General features: G+C 38.9%; 1 protein-coding gene across 2 annotated transcripts; it reads right to left on the reverse strand.

Moving 5' to 3' along the window:
• Positions 1-419: 419 nt before the first annotated feature.
• Positions 420-18,785, reverse strand: RCN2 (reticulocalbin 2). Of its 2 annotated transcripts, none has more exons than XM_040257315.1 (7): positions 18,319-18,785; positions 17,818-17,923; positions 14,494-14,690; positions 6,856-6,957; positions 3,427-3,523; positions 1,929-2,071; positions 420-1,421 (listed from the first exon to the last, which is right to left on the reverse strand). In XM_040257315.1, the coding sequence occupies exons 1-7, from the start codon at positions 18,460-18,462 to the stop codon at positions 1,269-1,271; spliced, it is 942 nt and encodes a 313-aa protein (XP_040113249.1). In that variant the 5' UTR covers positions 18,463-18,785; the 3' UTR covers positions 420-1,268. The 2 variants fall into 2 exon arrangements, with proteins under 2 accessions (XP_040113249.1, XP_040113248.1); XM_040257314.1 differs by having other exon boundaries at positions 6,856-6,969; positions 18,319-18,681.
• Positions 18,786-19,737: the final 952 nt, after the last annotated feature.

A 19,737-nucleotide genomic window follows, 5' to 3' on the forward strand; every position in this document is an offset into this window, starting at 1 on the left:
CCCAATGCTGTGCACGCTATAAAAGAGACAACTTCAGATTGGAAAAACATTAACAGAATGCCTAGCTGGCCTCTTCACCCACAAATAAAGGTAATTTAAGAAAACAGAAATTGTGAGTTAAAGCTAGGAAAAAAATAAATTTCTCACCTTCTCACTTTGCTTACTCCCCACAAAGGTAACAAGCTTCCTGAATAAGGTTAAAACTGACTGCATAGGTATGGACAAATGCTTATCAAGTGTGATTTTAATTTCAGCATGACTGATCTCAGGCTCTACTGGTCATTTCAACCTGTGCAATCCTTATGATTGTTTCCAGGCTGAGAGAGCGAGACCACATTTGCTATACTAGCAACTGAAATGTGTCAGGTGTACATTCAATCACAATATGATTCTTTTATCCAAAAAAAACAAAATAAAAATATGAAGCAAGAATATAACTTAACAAAGTTTTGAGAACATTTACTTCTCAAATACAGGAATGAATGAGGTGAGGTAATGTATAATACAACAAAACTCTTCCTGAATTCAAGGTTTACCTGAAAGATCAAAGAAAAATCAAACAAACATATAAAAAGATAGGACATTTCATTTTTAATCAGTCAAAAAAAAAAAAAAAGAAAGAAAAGAGTTCTGGACAAAGTCAAATTCCACACACCGTAATGCTATAGTTACACATTAAATATAATTACTATCTATACATATGCAAAAATATAAAGTTCTATTTCATACAATAAAACCCTTTATAGAAACCATTTTAAAATTAAGCAGAACTTCTCAACATTAATATGTGAGGTATAAGTCCTTCTAAGGTTCCTTTAAAGGTTTTAAAACAAAATGCTAAATCTAAAAACAATGTCCTTCTGTCAGTTGCCAAGTTAAACCTACTTAAAACAAAAAATTGATAGCTTAGTCACATACTACTTAAATAATATTGTTCAGGCATCTCTGAAATCCTGTGTTTTTTTTTTTCAAGTATGGAAACAGAACTCAAATATTTCACAATACAGTACTAAACAGATGGGCTATTTAGGAAAGACTTTTTTGTCATATGGCACAACATTGTTTCATTTCTTCAATGCATTTGGAAATAAATATCAGGCTTTTGTTTTACTTTTTCCTAAAAGGCCAAAACTATAATGTACATTAAGATAATTTTGACTCTGGTAAGACTTAAGAGTGTAAAATATAACATCAACATTTTATCACAAAAGTAAAGCTGGTAACAAACTATAAAAGGAGCCCGTGCTCTACTCAGATACACCCGGGGATCAAAGCTCATCATGATAAAAATATTCATCATGAAGCTGTCTGCCGTAATCTGTGGCTTCACTTGTAAGAAACAAGTCCTGGTTCTCCAGAATCTCTTCTTCAGAGAGCTTTCGGTCACTATTCAAATCCATTTCATCAATTAGATGAAGAGCCTTTAAAATAAAACAAAAAGGTGTCAAGCGTAATGAGTATTTTTCAGCAAGATGTTCACATTTTAATGGGATCTGATTTGTCAAAATCATTCAGGTATACCAAGTACTCATTATTGTCTAAGTACCTAAAAGTATTAACTATCATGACTGGGTCCGTCTACAGCATTTCTCGATACCTCCTTTCTTAATTTCTGCTGGGTTCTGTCTCTTCCCAACTCAAATCCAATTCAGGATATCTCAAAGTCAAGAAAAATTAGTATAACCCATTTTGAGCCCCAGAGGTAAATACAAACTATTATTCTATTGTACTATTGAATTCATACATAATACCATCTTAACGTCCTTGTCTCTTTGACAATCTAAAACAGATCATAGATTTAAATCAAGAAATAGCAATGCATTGATCCTAAATAACTCCACTACTTCCTTCTTTGGCTTAAGATTCTGAATCTCCTTTACTATAATAGCACAAATCTGGGGGTGAGAGAGTCATTCTGTAATACTGACCTCTTCCTGCGCAATGCCCTGGTTATTGGGCACAACCCAGGACAACAGTTCTTGCGGGTCAAGTCTGCCATCAGCATCTCTGTCGTAATCATTCATGAACCTATCTTTCTCAACAAGTATCCACTCTGGATCTTCATTTGCGGCTATTAATATTAAAAAAGAACATAAACATAGATACATAAGAATATCACACGTATCCCAAAAGAAGTCTGATATAGCCCCAGATAGAGGAAATGAATTTACAGCTTACCACAGAAAGGAGGCCCCAAGAAACAAAGCGCTTAACTGTAAAGGACTGAAATAAGCGCAAACTCTGTAGTAATTTTCAAAAGTGATACTCAAGAGTTTTAAAATGGTTGCACAGAGGGGTGGGGTAGGGAGGGAGATGAGAGGGAGGTTCAAAAGGTAGGGGACGTATGTAAAACTGTTGCATAGGGACCTCCCTGGCAGACCAGGGGTCAGGCCTCTGTGCTTCCACTGCAGGCACTGTGGATTCAATGCCCTGGTTGGGGAACTAGGATCCCACACGCTGTGTGCGTGGCCGAAAAGAAAAACTAATCAGCTTTGTTATAAAACTGTTCTGGGATAAAACTCAACTGAAAAAGTGAAAAAAAAAAAAAAGAAAGATGAAAGTCTATGTATCATGCATTGAACCTGGAGGTGGGACGGGGAGTTCAGGATGGGGAACACGTGCACACCCGTGGCGGATTCATGCTGATGTACGGCAAAACCAATATAGTATTGTAAAGTAATTAGCCTCCAATTAAAATATATAAATTTATATTAAAAAATAAATTTAAAAAAAGATGGAGATTAAAAAAAAAGTCTATGTAAAAATCTCATGGAGAAAAAAAATTTTTTAACTGTTACATATTATCACAAACTAGTAATTTTGCTAACTGCTGCTACTTGTTTTGATATTGTTTTGCTGAAGTCTGAACTGGGTAATGGTTTTATGAACATCATGTGACTAAATCTTCCTGTGTGTTCTTACAAAGTAATGCCATAGGTAATTTTAAAGTGACATTCACAGTAAGTGACGCTAAGCAAAAATTCTGAAAAGACAGCTGCTTATACGAAAAGCTGCCTATAAAACTTCCTTAAATTTTAAACAGTAAGCCACTTTCCACAGTCTTACTCTAGTATTTATAGGATTTTATTTATTTTTTTCTTCTAAGATCTACATGCAAATGTACAGGAGTCATTTTTAAATATCAACCTTTACTTCCTCAGGCATCTGAATTGATAATTACATTGTATTTGTTTGAAAAGGAAGAAAAATGCTTGGCTCTACATGTGGAACTAAAACTGAGCAAAACAGCATTCTCAGATAAGCTGTAAGTCTCTTTCTTTCACTAGTATTTTACTGAACTGAACAAGGAGGTATCAGGCCCATTCTTCCATTTTCCTCTGTCAAACAGAGCTCTCAATGAGCAAGACTATCTTTAAATTTTTTCCTTTTTCCCCCCTTCCTTCCACACATCCCCAGCCTACTTACTTGGGTCCCGCCTGTAGTCACCGAGAAATTCTTCCAAACTAACAAATCCATCACCATTTTTGTCATGTTCTTCTAAAGCCTCTTGAATGACAAATTCCTATTCCATGTATGTTCACCAAAAAAAAAAAAAAAAATCTGTCACAAAAGTTTCAATCCCATCACCATCTGAATCAATCCTACTATAGAATTAATTATTGAATTATTTCTACTATAATTAATTAATCCTACTATAGAAATAATTATCCTAATTATTCTTTAGGAATAATTATTTTGTCTATATTTGCCAAGCAATCTTTCTAAACACTGGAATTTAGAAGCAGGAATAAAACCGCAAATATTACTAGCTTAGAATTTAACATCCTTAAGTTTCTATTATTGAGCACTCTACCTCACCCTCCTGAATAACCTTGGCAATAAACTCACATTTCTATTTTCTTCACATTACCTCCTACTGAAGAATGATACCTTATACTACCTTTGTCCTTAATTTCACTTTCCTGCTAATCCATTAACAAGCCAAAAGAACCCTCATCTCAGATATCTCTGCATAGAACTGTTGCCTGAAATGGGTCAGTACCCTATATAACTTCAACTTCCTTGCCTCCTCTTCCACCCGTCTACCCTCATCCACCCTAGACTGCCCTCAAATCGGTTCCCGACTCTTTCTAAGGCTCCTTCCCAACTAATCCCTTCTGACTCAAAGATCATACCCTTTCCAGCTATACTTTCCCAAGATGACCTGCTCCAGTGCCTGCCTACCTACACTCCTGTGCCCCCTTGGAGACTTTTCTGATTATGGCAGCCCTCATGCTATACAGCAGACCCACATCACTTTCTCCTTTATTCCAGAATCAGAGGAAGATACACAAATATAAACCTAATCCTTATAAATTTATTTTTTGCCACTCTGTGGGCTCTCACTGCAGCTTGGAAGTCTATCTCTGCCTTAGCTTCCCTAACACTCTATGGCTGTTTTTTGACATCTCTGTTTTCTCTAAGCCTTACCCCAGCTCTCTCCAACATGCTCTTGGCAAAGACTTCCTGTTTTTCTAAGCATGGGAGAAATCCTTCCTTGTTTCTGAAATCCTTCCTTGTTTCCCAGCACTGCATCCTCACCTTTAACCACCTCTTTTTGATGCCTGTTCCTCTCATCCTTCTCTTTGATCTCAGCAGTTAAAGCTCTGCCCCTCTTCTCTAGGATGAAGCCCTCAACTCTCTTCCTAGATCCCATACTTCCCCACTTCCTGAGAGCTTTCTTTTACTCTTAACTCCAGCCTCTCCAACCCTTTCCACTAGCTCCTTCTTCCATGCCTTTAAAAACAGTCAAGTTCCCACGACTCTGCTGCACTCTTTAACCACCATCCTGGTCTTTCTTTTCCTCTCAGAGGTTACATCTACTGTTCTCATTTCCTCATTACCTGCTGCTGCCTGAATACTTTTTCAGCCTGGATTCCAGCACCACAACTACAGTGAAATATATTCTCAAATGTTTCTTATTGTAGTCAAATCCAGGGGCTTTATTTACATCTGCATGAAACAACACTTAAGTAGAAGTTGTTGGTTTTAAAAAAAAATCAAATATAACAGATTTTTGATACAGAAACCAGGGGATGTTAACTTGGAGACCCAAAGATTAGTTTTGGAGAGAGGATCTGAGAATCTCTTGAAATTATAACCCAGTATTTTATGTGTATGAACATGGACATGTTCAGGACTTTTCTGGGGCAGGGTACACAGCTTGCATCATATTTTTTTTAAAGGAGTCTGTGATCCAATAAAAGAATCACTGATCAAAATGATTATTCCTCCATTCAAGTAATCCTCTTGGGAAACAACAGACTTATTTCAAGAATGCTGCCTTGGTTAAAATAATTTTTATAATTATGTGAATCAAAATATTTTTAAATTCTAACTTTTAATTCAAAGTAGAATCACTTAGTTGATCTTATATTCTGCCCTTTCCCATCCTATATACCCTTAAAGGGGAAAAAAAGGAAGAAAGGATCCACAAAGACAATTAAGGTAAACAGAAATTAACGAAGCTGCTCTGAATGAGACACCATCTTAGGATCACCCATCTTGTGTGCTCCCGTCAACTCCAACTCAGCACAAAGACCATCCTTTCCCATCCTGACATATCCCATTCTGCAATGGTACTGCTTTTGTATCATTGTTATTCAAGCTTCCAACCTCAGAGTCATTTCTGATTCTTGCCCTCTTCCCCTCCCATGATACATCAGTCAACATTCCTGTCTGTGCTTTCTTCAAAATGTTGGTCATTCATCAGTTCATTCCATTGCCACTTTATATTCCAGGGCCATACACATAATGCTAAATTATTTCATTGCTGTCACTGGTCATTTCCCTCCTCAGTCTTCAACTGTTCTTTATTCCCCAGATAATCAAGATCCAACATCCTCTGCCTACCATGCTAGGGCTCAATTAGCTTATCTTTACTTAATTCTGGCACTTAAACAAACTGTGCCCAGCAATGTTCTCAAACTAGGTCATGTACTTTGTGTAAAGTAAGAAATCCAAAGCCTCACAATGGCAAGAGAAATGGCACTGATGGTGGTGTCTTGCCACTGAGCTAGAGAGAAAAATGTATCTGCAGTCCTGCTATCAAGGCAGTGGCATCCAACCATGACCCATTAGGCAAAAAGCTGCACCTTCCCTCCCTGAAATGTCCAGGGAACCAAGCCACACAGCTGGGGGCTGATGCCAGGGAACAGACCTCAATGTAAATGTTTAGTCTGTTTTTTAAAGGCCATTTCTTATGTTAATGTTTACTCTCCAATATGATAGTTTTTGCTCTCAAGAAGTTTACCAAGTCATAGCAGGGACTTTATCAGTGTTAAATTATACCTAGAGTTCAACAAAATTTTGAAGAACTGGTACTTTTTTTAAGTACTAAAGGGATGAGGGGACTCATTATGTCTAAAGTTACAAAAACATTATTAGTCATTAGCAGTTGCATCCTCCCACCTCATCCCACCTCCATACCCTATGAAAAGAGATCTAAATGTGATAGTGTTCCCAGACCAAAAGTTTTCACAAGTAACCTTGTAAACTAAACAGGAAGTTCTAGTGTTACTGATATTGAAACACCTGCGAAAAGTCTGAAAGCTACAAAACAACAAGGAAGGCTGAAGATAACCCAGTTATGAAAGAGAAAGTAGCCAGGGAAAGACGGATACACATACATACTTCAGAGATTAAGAAAACCTCATTCCTTACCTTCTCCCTCCCTGTACACACCCCCACTCCACCAGAAAACCTCCTTCTTCCCATGCCTTTTCTGAAGCAAGGAGAAGTTTAGATCATCTCCTAAAATTCTGTTTTGTATATAATTCATTTTCATTACTGTGTAAAAGTAAGTTTTAAAGTTTGGGCTATTCAATAGTTATCTTGAAATTTTTTCTTCCTTACCGTCATATAATCAACTTCTTCAGGATGCTCAAAAGCAATAAACTCTTCAAGGTTCAAACCAGGGCTTGAATCCTGGTTAGCTTTTTCAAATCGCTTCTTGTCCTTTAAATGAAGCTTTGAAAATTAAATAGTGAACATTTAAAGGTTTTCTCATTCATCCCATAACGTCATTAAAAATACTTTGAAAAATACAAGCTATGTGAACTCTAAAGTACATTTATATCCATTATCACATTTTATCTTCACATCATCCCTTTGATGGTAAGTTGGGCAAATAACAAGCATTTACTAGAAGCAGTACAGCGACATAGGGAGACTCAGATCTGAATTCCAGCAATGCCACTTATTAATTTGTTACTAAGGGCAAACTGCTTAACCTCTTTGGGCTCCTCAGATATACAATTGGGATAATTTGACACCAAAAACAACAGAAGCAAAAATAAACAAGTGGGACTACATCAAACTAAAAGGCTTCTGCACAGCCAAAGAAATCATCAAGAAAATGAAAGCTACTGAATGGGAGAAAATATTTGCAAATCATCTATCTGATAAGGGGCTAATATCCAAAATATAGAGAGAACTTGTACAACTCAATAGAAAAATAAACAGTCCAACTAAAAAAATGGGCAGGTCTGAATAGACGTTTTCTGAATACATACAGATGGCCAACAGGCACGTGAAAAGATGCTCAGCATCATAAATCATCAGGGAAATGCAAATCAAAACCACAGTGAGGCACACCTGACACCTGGAAGCTATACAACCAGATAATCCAGCAGTTCCACTTCTGAGTATTTGTCTAAAGAAAATGAAAATACTAACTCCAAAAGATATACAAGCCTCTATGTTCACTGCAGCGTTATTTACAATAGCCAACACACGGGGACAACCTATGTCCACTGATGGATAAATGGATAAAGAAATTATATAATACACTCCATTTTATATATATATAGTAGAATATTACTCATTCATAAAGAATAAAATCTTGCCATTTAAGACAACATGTATATATACCTCAAGGGCATTGCACTTTGTGAAATAAGTCAGAGAAAGACAAACACTGCATGGTCTCTCATATGTAGAATCTAAAAACAAACAAAAAAGTCCCTCTAAATCAAAGTTCACAGATAGAACAGACAGGTGGCTGCCAGAAGTGGTTGGTAGGGAAATGAGAGAAATCAGTGAACTGTTTTTTGTTTTTTTTAGTTTAAATAAACTGAACAATTCATAATAAGAAAAAGTCTCTAGTGAGCAACTGGGATGAGAATTCCTATCAAGCAATTAGAAAACATATTAGGTATTCAATAAATGTTACATGTTACTATTATTGATAGAAAAACTGAGATTAAAATGACTTATTGAAAGGGATGTCAGGAAAACATCTAAAATATATTGAACTTGGATCCTTCCTGTTCTTTCTACAGTACTACACACTATCTTCTTTAACAATTGCAGTAATTTTTTGAATGGCTCCAAAGCAATGAATTTAGACTATGTATTAGTTCTTGGTGTGCCTATTTCTGTTTTTGGTCTTCAAAATGACTTTTCAAAAACACTGTAACAGGTTTCAAAAAATAGTCCTCTTATGAGAATACTTTTGGTAAATATTTGGAAGTCTACTCTTTGTAGGCTCTTTATAGTGCTAATTCTGTATGTCCAGATAAATACATCAAAAGCTGAAAAGCCCCTATCTTGGGGTTGAGTTAAATAATCATACCGTTTTCTACTCTGTCATACCCATCTTCCTTTCCTTTCCCCTCAAGTACACTCTGATAGGAAACCAAGCAGTAGCGACTATTTGGGAAAAAGCTGCTTTTAATCAATTTTCTCAAAGGTAATTCTGTAATTAAGAGTATTGGAAGCCAATAGTGGCATATTGCTAATCCTGCATATATTTTATTTTGAGAAATTTCTAGGAATGATTTTCCTTTTTATAAACTGATGTGTATTAAACCGCACATTTTTTAAAAAGCACAATTTCAAATATTTTAGAAACTTTTAATTTATGTGTTTCACTGTTGAAAAGAAATGCTCTTTTCAATTTTTTAGAATACTAGAGGTTAGGTAGCACTCGTTTACTGAAACACTAGTTCTTTTACGATGACTGATTTACAGTGGAGAGGCTCACTTCTTTCCCCAAGGAATTTGTCTTTTAAACACCCAGATTCCACTAGCCAGTTACATTCACCCAGTCACGACAGAGGAAAAAAAATATTTCCAAATAGCTGCTTTTAACTTAATATTTCATAATTTTAAATAACTAGACTAAATAACGTACATGTTATGTTCAGATTTAACATGGGGAAAAGTAGAAAAACAAGAACTTGAGGTACTTAGCTGAGTCAATCAAGTTTTTTGAATAAATCACTATTCAAAATACTAAAGTGCTTAGATTTCCTTATGAAAGAACCCTTCAATCTGGAGCTAAAAGGTTCATGTTTCAGCAGAGGGAGCTGAATTTGGCCAAATTTGCCTATGGAAAGAAAGGATCTCTTTCAACAGCTGAGATTTCTTTAAAAAAAAAAAAGTACTTTTCTCATTTACATTTCTCAGGTTTTTAAAAAATAATGTGATTTTTATTTTGGTCATTTAAAGAACACAATTTATTAGAGACTCATATTAAAGAAGCTAATACACCAAAAGACTTTTTCCAAAGGGGCAATTTCTAAAAGATGACCACAAAGGACGGTCAGTTTCATAAAACCTCAACACTTTTTTTTTTCTGTATTAAAACCCTTGTGTTCTAGTGCATAGAAAGTACTATGCACAGTAGTAAAAAGATAGAAACCACCATAGTCATTTATTTTTACATTGTAACAGAAACTTGTGAAGAACAGAACTGCCATCTTTTGGTAGACTAAAGATTTTACATGAGGGAATACATAACCTGTGAAAACAGAACAAGAGTCTAGGTCTTAAAATTCTGATTAGCCACATGCATGATTATATCTTACACACAAAATAAATCCTGCTTACACATGCACATTCAGCAGCTGGCTTTAGAAGTTATAGGAATTGAGCTTTTGCCAGGTAGGTCCTCAAACTTTAATTATCCTGCTTAAAAGTGCTGACTATACTTGTTCATCAGGTCATAAAGAAATACTTTTTTCCGGCATCTCACAGCCTGCGAGTCATTATTCCAGGTTATCTCTATTCTCTATATGAAAACATTAAAAGTAACATATAATTCAGCTATCAAATTGATTTTTGTTTTTAAACAGGCTTCCATACAGAAACATTTTATTTGGATATCCAATTACTTTTTATGATTATTTTATGGTACAATGTTTAGGCTGTAACTGTGATCAAGATCGATGCATTCTTCATCTTTTAATTTTTTATTTTGCAGAATCATGCAGTTGTTTCTGGGCTCATTTTTACATCCCACATCCACTTTTAGTGGGTTATATATATATATATATATAATTCTAACAAAGTATTATAAATAGAATTTCATGTAGAGACATATTCCTATGTTGTTGAAGAATAAGCAATAGGACCAATAGGCCTCCCACTGAGAAGTGTTCATTTCAGGGACCCATTAATTCCTTTAGGCTATAAGGTCCATCTAATTCATTCTTTAAAAGTACAGTCTTATAATCAACATGTCCTGAGTACCTGGCTGGGAAACACAGCATTAAAATCAGACATTCTTAAAAAAACAACAACTGCTCATAAACAGTTTATGTAACCAGTCACGTATTTCTTCGAAGTGAAGATTTTCTTCTCAATACCATCATGTATTATTACATTCCACCCTCCACTCTCCAAAGAATATAGATTTTAAAAAACTACACAATTTTCCTACTTTTTGGTGGGATAATAATTAAATCTTTTGAGTGAAAAACAAACAAACAAACACAGAATCTACTTCTGGTAAGATTTTAAAATACTGTATTTAACATTTGTATTATTCCCTGGCAAAGAAGTCATAATGTCATATCATGGTTTGGTTTTAGAAAAAATCTTGGAATATGAACGATGCCTTTAAGATGAGTTAATTCCTACAGTAAAAGTGAATAACTAGCAGATAGACAAATTCTAGGTCTCATTATCATCATTTGTTTTCTTTTTAGCACTAAGTAGTGAAAACACTGATTTATACTCTTTTCAGTCTGCTGTAAGATGAAGACCCAAATAAGGAGAAAAAGAGGGTATTTTCCCCCTATATATTCAATCTTGTCTGTTCTAAAGCTGATACAGTTAACAAATGCTTAAACAACTTCCAAAAGCTGATTGTAGGTAAGTATGAGATAAACATGTGACTCACGTGTTTACGTCAACAAGTTTCTTTCAGAGTAACGTAGAAGGATTTACTAGTTCACCTGCTGCTATTCATCACTATTCCTCCATACTGTTGTCACCCCCACTTTTAGACATGAGGAAACTGAGGCTCAGGAGGGTTAATTTAAACTGAGGTACATCACTGTCATGTGGTGTTGCGTGCGTGCTCAGGCCCGTTTGACGCTGTGCGACCCTTTGGACTGTAGCCCACCGGTCCATAGGATCTTCCTGGCAAGAACACTGGAGCGGGTTTCCATTTCTCCTCCAGGGGATCTTCCCAACCCAGGGATTGAACTCGCATTTCCTCCAGCTCCTGAATTGCAAGTGGATTCTTTAGCTGATGAGCCACTGGGGAAGCCCTTGCTGAATGTAAAGCCAAGCTGACTGGCCCCAAAGCTGGAGTCCTCAACCTCCACACTGGTGGTACAGGCACAGCAAATGCATAATCGCGTCAACCACAAACTGGCACTTGCCGTGGGTGCTTGCCATCTACCTCTACAAGAATTAAATCATGTGCTGCTGCAGCTGCAGGCCTCCAGCACCCTCTGAAGCAGCTCAGGATGGACAGCAGAAGCCAGGCACTCTGAGTTCTGGGAAAACTGGCAGGACAGGTTTTCAAATAGTTAGATATTCTCAGGAGATAATTTTATGAGCCCAATTCTTATATCTCCTCATCTCTAGAAAAGCACTAAAATCCTTCATGGTTGACAACTGTTTCTCATGACTAGCAGAAGCTTCATAAGACCAGCAGAAACTTTCTAAAAAAATAAGTGTGCTTGACTGTATGTACTCCCCCTTTACCCAAATCACATATATACTGTCCTTTCCTTCCCCCCCTACATCTTTGGAGCAGTTTCTCAGAGCTATCTGAGGTGTTGTCTCCTAGGCTGCAGTCCTCATACTGCCTCAAATAAAACTTAACACACAACTCTCAAGTTGTGCATTTTTTTAGTCGACAATCCTTAGAAGAGAAACAACCAATTTTGACTTAGTGATGACCTACAGAGTTCAAGTGGCCAATATGGTTCTAAAATAAATAGCATATCCAATGCTACAATATGGCCACAGTAAAAACTAAATTGTAGATACCAACAGAGGAAGCTCAAAAGTTTCCAAAGCACCCTTGACTAATATTTTGGGACACAGCCTTTGCAAACAGTTGTTTGAATTTATTTTTTCCACATACAAAAATCTCTTTTTAAAAAATGTCTTTAAAATTACCTCTGAAATACAAAGTATTCACAATATCAATTTTTAAGGCTTATAATAATTTGTCTTAAAGAGTTCCTACTAATTACTAAGTAAAGTCTTTACTATATATGAACTGGCAATTCCACTTCAGGATGTACCCCTAAAAGAATTAAAGGCAGGATCTCAAACAGATATTTGTACATCCATGTTCATGGCAACATTACTCATAATAGCCAAAAAGGTGAAGCAACTCAACTCACCATTGATTGATGGATGGATAACAAAATGTGATATATACATATAATGGAGAAGTCAATGGCACCCCACTCCAGTACTCTTGCCTGGAAAATCCCATGGACGGAGGAGCCTGGAAGGCTGCAGTCCATGGGGTCGCTGAGGGTCAGACACGACTGAGCGACTTCACTTTCACGCATTGGAGAAGGAAATGGCAACCCACTCCAGTGTTCTTGCCTGGACAATCCGAGGGACGGTGGAGCCTGGTGGGCTGCCGTCTATGGGGTCGCACAGAGTCGGACATGACTGAAGCGACTTAGCAGCAGCAGCATACATATAATGGAATATTATTGTCTTTAAAAGGAAATTTTGACACATACTATGATCTGGACAAATCTTGAGACTGCTAAGTGAAATAAGCTAATCACAAAAAACATACTGTATGATTCCACTTATATGAGGTACCTAGAATACAGTAAGTCTCATTCATATGAACCTTCAAGTTGCAAACTTTCAAAGATGTGAACGTGTGTTTTCATGTCCAATCACTTAAGCTAGTTCACATGTCTGGCATCCATTGTCACATGCATGCATCCTCTCCAAGTGCTTATGCTTTTGTGTACCTTACTGTACAGAGTATGGGCTTTGAAGGTGGCATTAAAGGTAAAGAACCAGCCTGCCAATGCAGAAGACGTAAGAGATGTAGGTTCGATCCCTGGGTCGAAGATGCCCTGGAGAAGGAAATGGCAACCTACTCCGGTATTCTTGCCTGGAGAATCCCATGGACAGAGGAGCCTGGCACTGCAAAGTCAGACATGACTGAAGCAACTCAGCATGCATGCAGGCACTGTATAAAATACAGTAGTACAGTCTCCTTATTTCAAGCCCAAGATGTCCAGAGGCAAGCATAAAAGCAGCAGTGATGTAGCTGGTCCTACTGTACTTTTCAAGGTACTATACTGTCAGATTAAAGTTGTTTCATTTTTTTGTATTTTTGTATATATTATTTGTGCAAAAAATATTATAACCTATTATAATACTGTATAGCTGATTCTGTTTGTTGGGTACAGGCTAACTTTGTTGGACCTATGCATTTTTGGAATGGAACTCGTTCATATGTTGGGGAATTACTGTAGTTGAATTCAGAGACACAAAGTAAAGCGGTGATTGCCAGGGGCTGGGGGAAGTGGAAACGGGGAGTTATTTGAGGCTTCCCTGGTGGCTCAGATGGTAGAGAATCTGCCTGCAATGCAGGGGACCTGGGTTTGATCCCTGGGTGGAAAAGATTCCCCTGGAGAAGGGAATGGCAACCCACTCCAGTATTCTTGCCTGGAGAATTCCATGGACAGAGGAGGCTGGCAGCCTAAGTCCATGGGGTTGCAAAGAGTCAGACATGACTAAGTGACTAACACTTTAACAGGTTTAGAGTTTCAGTTTTGCAAGATGAAATAAATTCTGGAGATTGGTTGCCTAACAGTGTGAATATAATAAAAAAATACGGAACTGCACACTTAAAAATAGTAAAATGGTGAATTTTATGTGTATCTTACCACAATTTTAAAAATGTTTAGTTATTCTATATACACCTAGGTACTTAAACATGGGAATAGGCCTCTATAATCTGACACAAAACTAACCGTTCAATAACACAATAAAATAAAATATTCAAAATACACTAAAAAAGCAAACCAGGAAATGAGAACAAATGATGCAGCTAAGAAAAAGATGCAGGGATAATTAAAGTTGTCCAGAATAAGAGCGCTAAATCTGGCTAGAAAGGAAACATCAAAATGCCCACTGAGGCGGAACAGGTGATTGCCTAGAGAACAAGGCAATCCAGCCGATGACCTCAGGCTTCTTATGCTCACTCATGCAGGAAACTGAACTAATATGATCAAAAGAAAAAGCTTGTGCGCACATACTCACCTGCCTAAAAGACTCCTCTTCTGCATCATCGAGAGCAGTGTTCTCATCAAAGTCGATCACCCGATCATACATCTGAATGTTGTATTCATCCCATGACACACTACCATCACTGTTTTTATCATACTCAAGAAACTGTTGTTTCGCTTCTTGCATAGCATAATGTTTAAAAGACATTTGAATCCATGAACTGAGTTCACCTATGAGAATTTCCCAGAACATAATGAATGTGACAGTAATTCTGATACTTAAGAGAAATGAGGATTTCTAAACATTCTTTAAAAGAAAAAAAAAAAACCTTAGTGTTTATAAATATTTGAGTGAGAATTGGTTTAGCTGCATTCATAGAAACAGGAGTAGGAGACGAGGAGAGCTGTTTGGAATCTAAGAATGTTATGTGTGATCTACCCACAATGTAAGCCCTTTGAGTATGGAGAGTTTTGGTATATTTTTTTCACTGCTGCTGCTGCTGCTAAGTCACTTCAGTCGTGTCCAACTCTGTGCGACCCCATAGACGGCAGCCCACCAGGCTCCCCTGTCCCTGGGATTCTCCAGGCAAGAACACTGGAGTGGGTTGAGGTACTCCAAATGACTAGAAAGCACAGGGCTCAACAAGTATTTATTAAATAAACTACCAATTGGCCGAGAAAGCATTTGACTTTTAAAACATATTATCCAAAAAATTGCAGATAACTTTTGCTAATGGGGCTTTCCTGATAGCTCAGTTGGTAAAGAATCTGTCTGCAGTGCAGGAGACCCTGGTTTGATTCCTGGGTTGGGCAGACCTACTAGGGAAGGGATAGGCTACCCACTCCAGTATTCTTAGACTTCCCTTGTGGCTCAGCTGGTAAAGAATCCACCTGCAATGCAGGAGACCTGGGTTTGATCCCTGGGTTGGGAAGATCCCCTGGAGAGGGAAAAGGCTACCCACTCAAGTATTCTGGCCTGGAGAGTTCCATGGACTGTATACTCCATGGGATCACAAAGAGTTGGACACGACTGAGCAACTTTTCCTTTGCTAATTACCACAGATCTCTCAGGAAGCACAAATACTTGAATAGCTACCTACTTATTTTAATACATATTAGAAAAAAATGTTCTTCATTTACAAAATATAAAGTTTAAAATACATTTTACATTGAGTTGAATTAAGACTATATTAAGGAAATAATAGATAAGTAAGTATGATCTAAATTCTGAAAAATGCACTCAAGTGACTGAAGTTTGAGAAACATTGTTATAGTATATTACCATTAACTATGTCAAATCATCTGGAGGAAATTTTAACAAAGTTATGGGTAGCAATTATAATTTATGCGTGTCTTGTAATAGCTTTGTCTTAACCGAGTATCTGAAAACATGGAAGAAAAGTTTCTAAATCTGAAATGTCCACTTTCAAATCAACTTTGAAAAATCTATCTTAAAATACTTTTAAATATCTATAGAGATATTTTGGAGAAGGAAATGGCAACCCACTCCAGTGTTCTTGCCTGGAGAATCCCAGGGACAGGGGAGCCTGGTGGGCTGTCGTCTATGGGGTTGCACAGAGTCGGACACGACTGAAGCGACTTAGCAGCAGCAGCAGCAGAGATATTTAGTATATGCATCATAGAAAAAAGGGGATGAGGGGAGAAAAATGTGCATATTTGTAAGAATAGCAAGAGTACCCATTTGGTTTAAAGATAATATACCATTTAGTTTAAAGAATGGTACTCCTCTGTTAGTTTGGAGGAAGTCAGGTGAATAGAGAAAAGTAAAGATACTTTGTCTCTCCTGAAACTTTAAATTGGGATAGAATAATTATGGTAACCATGGAACAATTACTTTATACCAAATCCTCTACAGATGCTGTCTCTAATTCTCAAAACAAGGCAATTATAATAATTGCTTTACAGTTGAGGAAATTGACTTTAGAAATTGAGGACTCATAACTGATAAGTAGCAGAGTCCAGATTCAAACCCCATGTCTGGCTTCAAAGCCCAAACTCCTTCCATTGAACTTTGCTGTCTCTCAAGAACCTGAGTCCAGTCCTGGCCCTTAACGTGCAAATAAGCAAAACTTCCTGAAGAGTCCTCAAGTGGAACGATCATCCAGGCATAACAGGATACAGAATGGAACAGAGGCCAGAAACAGGGCTTCATACTTCAGCTCTGCTGTTAGAGCTAAGTTTACCCTCTCAAGGTTTTGTTTTCTCATCTATTAAATGAAGATTTGGACTAAGTTCCTTTTAATTTTTTAAAAGCTTACTATTAAATATTTGAACATATATAGGCCCTTACAGATAAATGCCACCAAGTTTTCCAAATCATCTTGTGCACTCTCTAATGTATCCGAAGTTGGACCTATTCTTATTGGATAATTAGTCTAGAGGCTCTGTTGTTCACATAGAAGGAGCAAAACCTTAATATTGGTGACCACACCTGAGGGCACTTCATTGACAACACATCTTGAATTTACCAATCGGCTTGTAATTCTCTCTAGCAACTTCATTCTTCAGATGTTAAGCAGCATTTAAATGGGAGTTATAGCAAAACAGCTCCTGAATTTTTGTTGAGGATCAATTTGGAAAAGTTGATAGGGTTTTTCAAATGAATTAAGCAATGGAGAGAGGCAGGTGCACAGCTATTTATTTAGAATACTCTTTTAATAATCTGTGCATTTCATTCCTGACTCTAGAACCTATCTAAGAGCACCCCTTTTTTTTTTTTTTAAAGTGAAGGATATTAAAGACTGAATTAAGGGCAGGAGATATGGATTCTAATCCTGGTTTTGCCACTAATTTGAGGAAGGTACTTATGCCTCTGGGTTTCAGTTTCTTCACCCCTACAAAAAGAGGTGGATATAATGATTATATGGTTCCTACCGAGTTATAATAATCTGTCATAAACACAATTCACACGCAACAGGTCCTTTTCTACTTGCTTATAAAAAGAAGCAAGTTCTTAAGATTCTAATGAAGCATTTATCAAAAGAGCAATAAACTTAATGCCTTAAGGTTTTAGTTTGTTTCTCCAAAATGAATCACATTGTTGACGTTGATAAAAAGTCATGTGAGAAGTCCGGCAATTGCTCTAGGTATGACCTGAACACCAGGATCAATGATGCTTATGTATTACTGGAGAAAGCACTGAGCTTTACTTGGTATCCTATGTCTAAAGATTTGGAGGTATAAAACCTACTCACCATGTCCTTTTTCCCCTCTCACATAGCATCTCTAATTGATTGCAACACTAGTCATCTACACTCAACAGACACCCTGCTTAAATGTTTGTATTTGTCTCCTACAAAGGGATGTCTCCATTGTTAGTTGTGTAGGACGTCCTTACTTTCGGTGAGAAAGCCATCTGAGTCCAAGTCAATTTTCTTTATGATTGACTTCAGTCTTTTGTGTTGCTCTTCGGGGGAGAGTTTAACATATTCATCGACTTCTTCCTTTGGGAGGTAAGCGATATACAGGGGGGAATCAAGCATTACTATCAGGAGGGCAAAATGGTGGAGAAAAACAGAGCTATTAGAGACCTCCCTTGCGGAGGGCTTTTGGGGTGACCCATATCTGCTCTCCAAGGGCCCTGCCCCCCAATGATCCCCTCAGTGATCCTGCCCCTTGTAGGGAGAGTAGAAGGGATTCGGCTCTTGGGCCGCACTATTTTCACGAGCTTACAGACCCCGGGGTCCATTGGAGAGTGAGCGGCGCCCCGCCCGGCCCCCATTGTCAGGCTGCCCCGACCAGGCCTCGCCCGGCCGCCCCCTTTGTCCCGCGGGGACAAAGCCCGCGGCAGCCGCGCTGCGAGGCCCGGCCCTCCCAGCCTCCGGTCTGGCCGCCTCACCTGGCCGCCCAGCAGCGCCTCGCGGTCGTAGTCGGCGCGGTGCTCGCCCTGCCGGTAGTGCAGCTCCTCCGCTTCCCCGGCGCTGGCTGCCGCGGCGCACAGCAGCAGCAGCCCCAGCGTGGCGGGCCTCGGGCCCAGCTGCATCGCGCCAGCCAGCCGCGGACACACAGTGAGGCGAGGAGGGAAGCAGGCGGGGGCCACGCCAGCGGCGGCGCTCGGATGGGAGCTGCAGAGAGGCGGCGCGGCGATGTACGGAGGTGGGAACGGAATGCGGAGAGGTCCGTGGCCTCAGTTACAAGTGCGCTGTAACGCTGAGGCCTGAGCCACAACTGCGATGGTAAAATTGGTCGGGCCGAGGCCTATATAGCCCCAGTAGGGGGGGCGGGGCGGGGCGAGGCGGGGCGCCAGGCCGCGCCGCTGATTGGGTCGCACGGCGCTGGGGGCGGGCCGCGGCGATGTGGCGATCTGCCGCGGGCCCAGACGTTCCCGGAGGCTGGCGATCGTGGCCGGGAGGGGAGACCCCCGGGGGAGCCTTTCCTTGCGCCACGACACCCTCCAGAAGACACGCCCTCACTCTACCCTCGCCCTGTCTCTGTCAGTCTCATTCCTTCCCGAAGATCCCTGTCTAGTCCATGTAACCGACCCTGCTTCCATCAATGAGAAAGGCTGCAGATTTGGATAAAAACAATACACTACCTAGGAAAATCTTTGTATTTCCAAGCCTTTAATGTATCTCTACTTACTTATTTGACCAGAGCAGAACGAATGAACCCGGGTACTGAAGCCATGTTTTGTATCTGATGCTCAGTTTCACGATTTACAAGTTCTGTGACCTTCGCCAAGTTTGAGGTTGTTTAATCGCTAAGTCGCTTCCTACTCTTTGGGACCCCATGGACTGTAGCCTGCCAGGCTCCTCTGTCTATGGGATTTTTCCAGGCAAGAATACTGGAGTGGGTTGCCGTGCCCTTCTCCAGTGGGTCATCCTCACCCAGGGTTGGAACCCGCGCCTCCTGCTTTGGCATGCGGATTCTTTACCACTGTCCCTAAGTAAAACGTATAATTCAGTAAATTATGTTTAAGACATAAATTATTCTTTAAGACTAGCATATACTTGGCCTACTTAATATTGCTCTGCAGGAGACCTGAGGCTCCTTCTTACAACCAGTCCCAAACATTCTCTGCCACCTGCCTGGAGAGCTGGCACTCAGGATACTTACCATCCAGGCATTTAAGAAATATTGACACCTTTTGTATAGTTATAACTGGACATGGAACAACAGACCGGTTCCAAATAGAGAAAGGAGTTCGTCAAGGCTGTATATTGTCACCCTGCTTATTTCACTTATATGCAGAGTACCTCATGTGAAACACTGGGCTGGATGAAGCAAAAGCCGGAATCAAGATTGCAGGGAGAAAAAT

The sequence above is a fragment of the Oryx dammah genome, unplaced genomic scaffold, assembly GCF_014754425.2.
Source record: "Oryx dammah isolate SB20612 unplaced genomic scaffold, SCBI_Odam_1.1 HiC_scaffold_16, whole genome shotgun sequence".
Lineage (NCBI taxonomy): Eukaryota > Metazoa > Chordata > Mammalia > Artiodactyla > Bovidae > Oryx > Oryx dammah.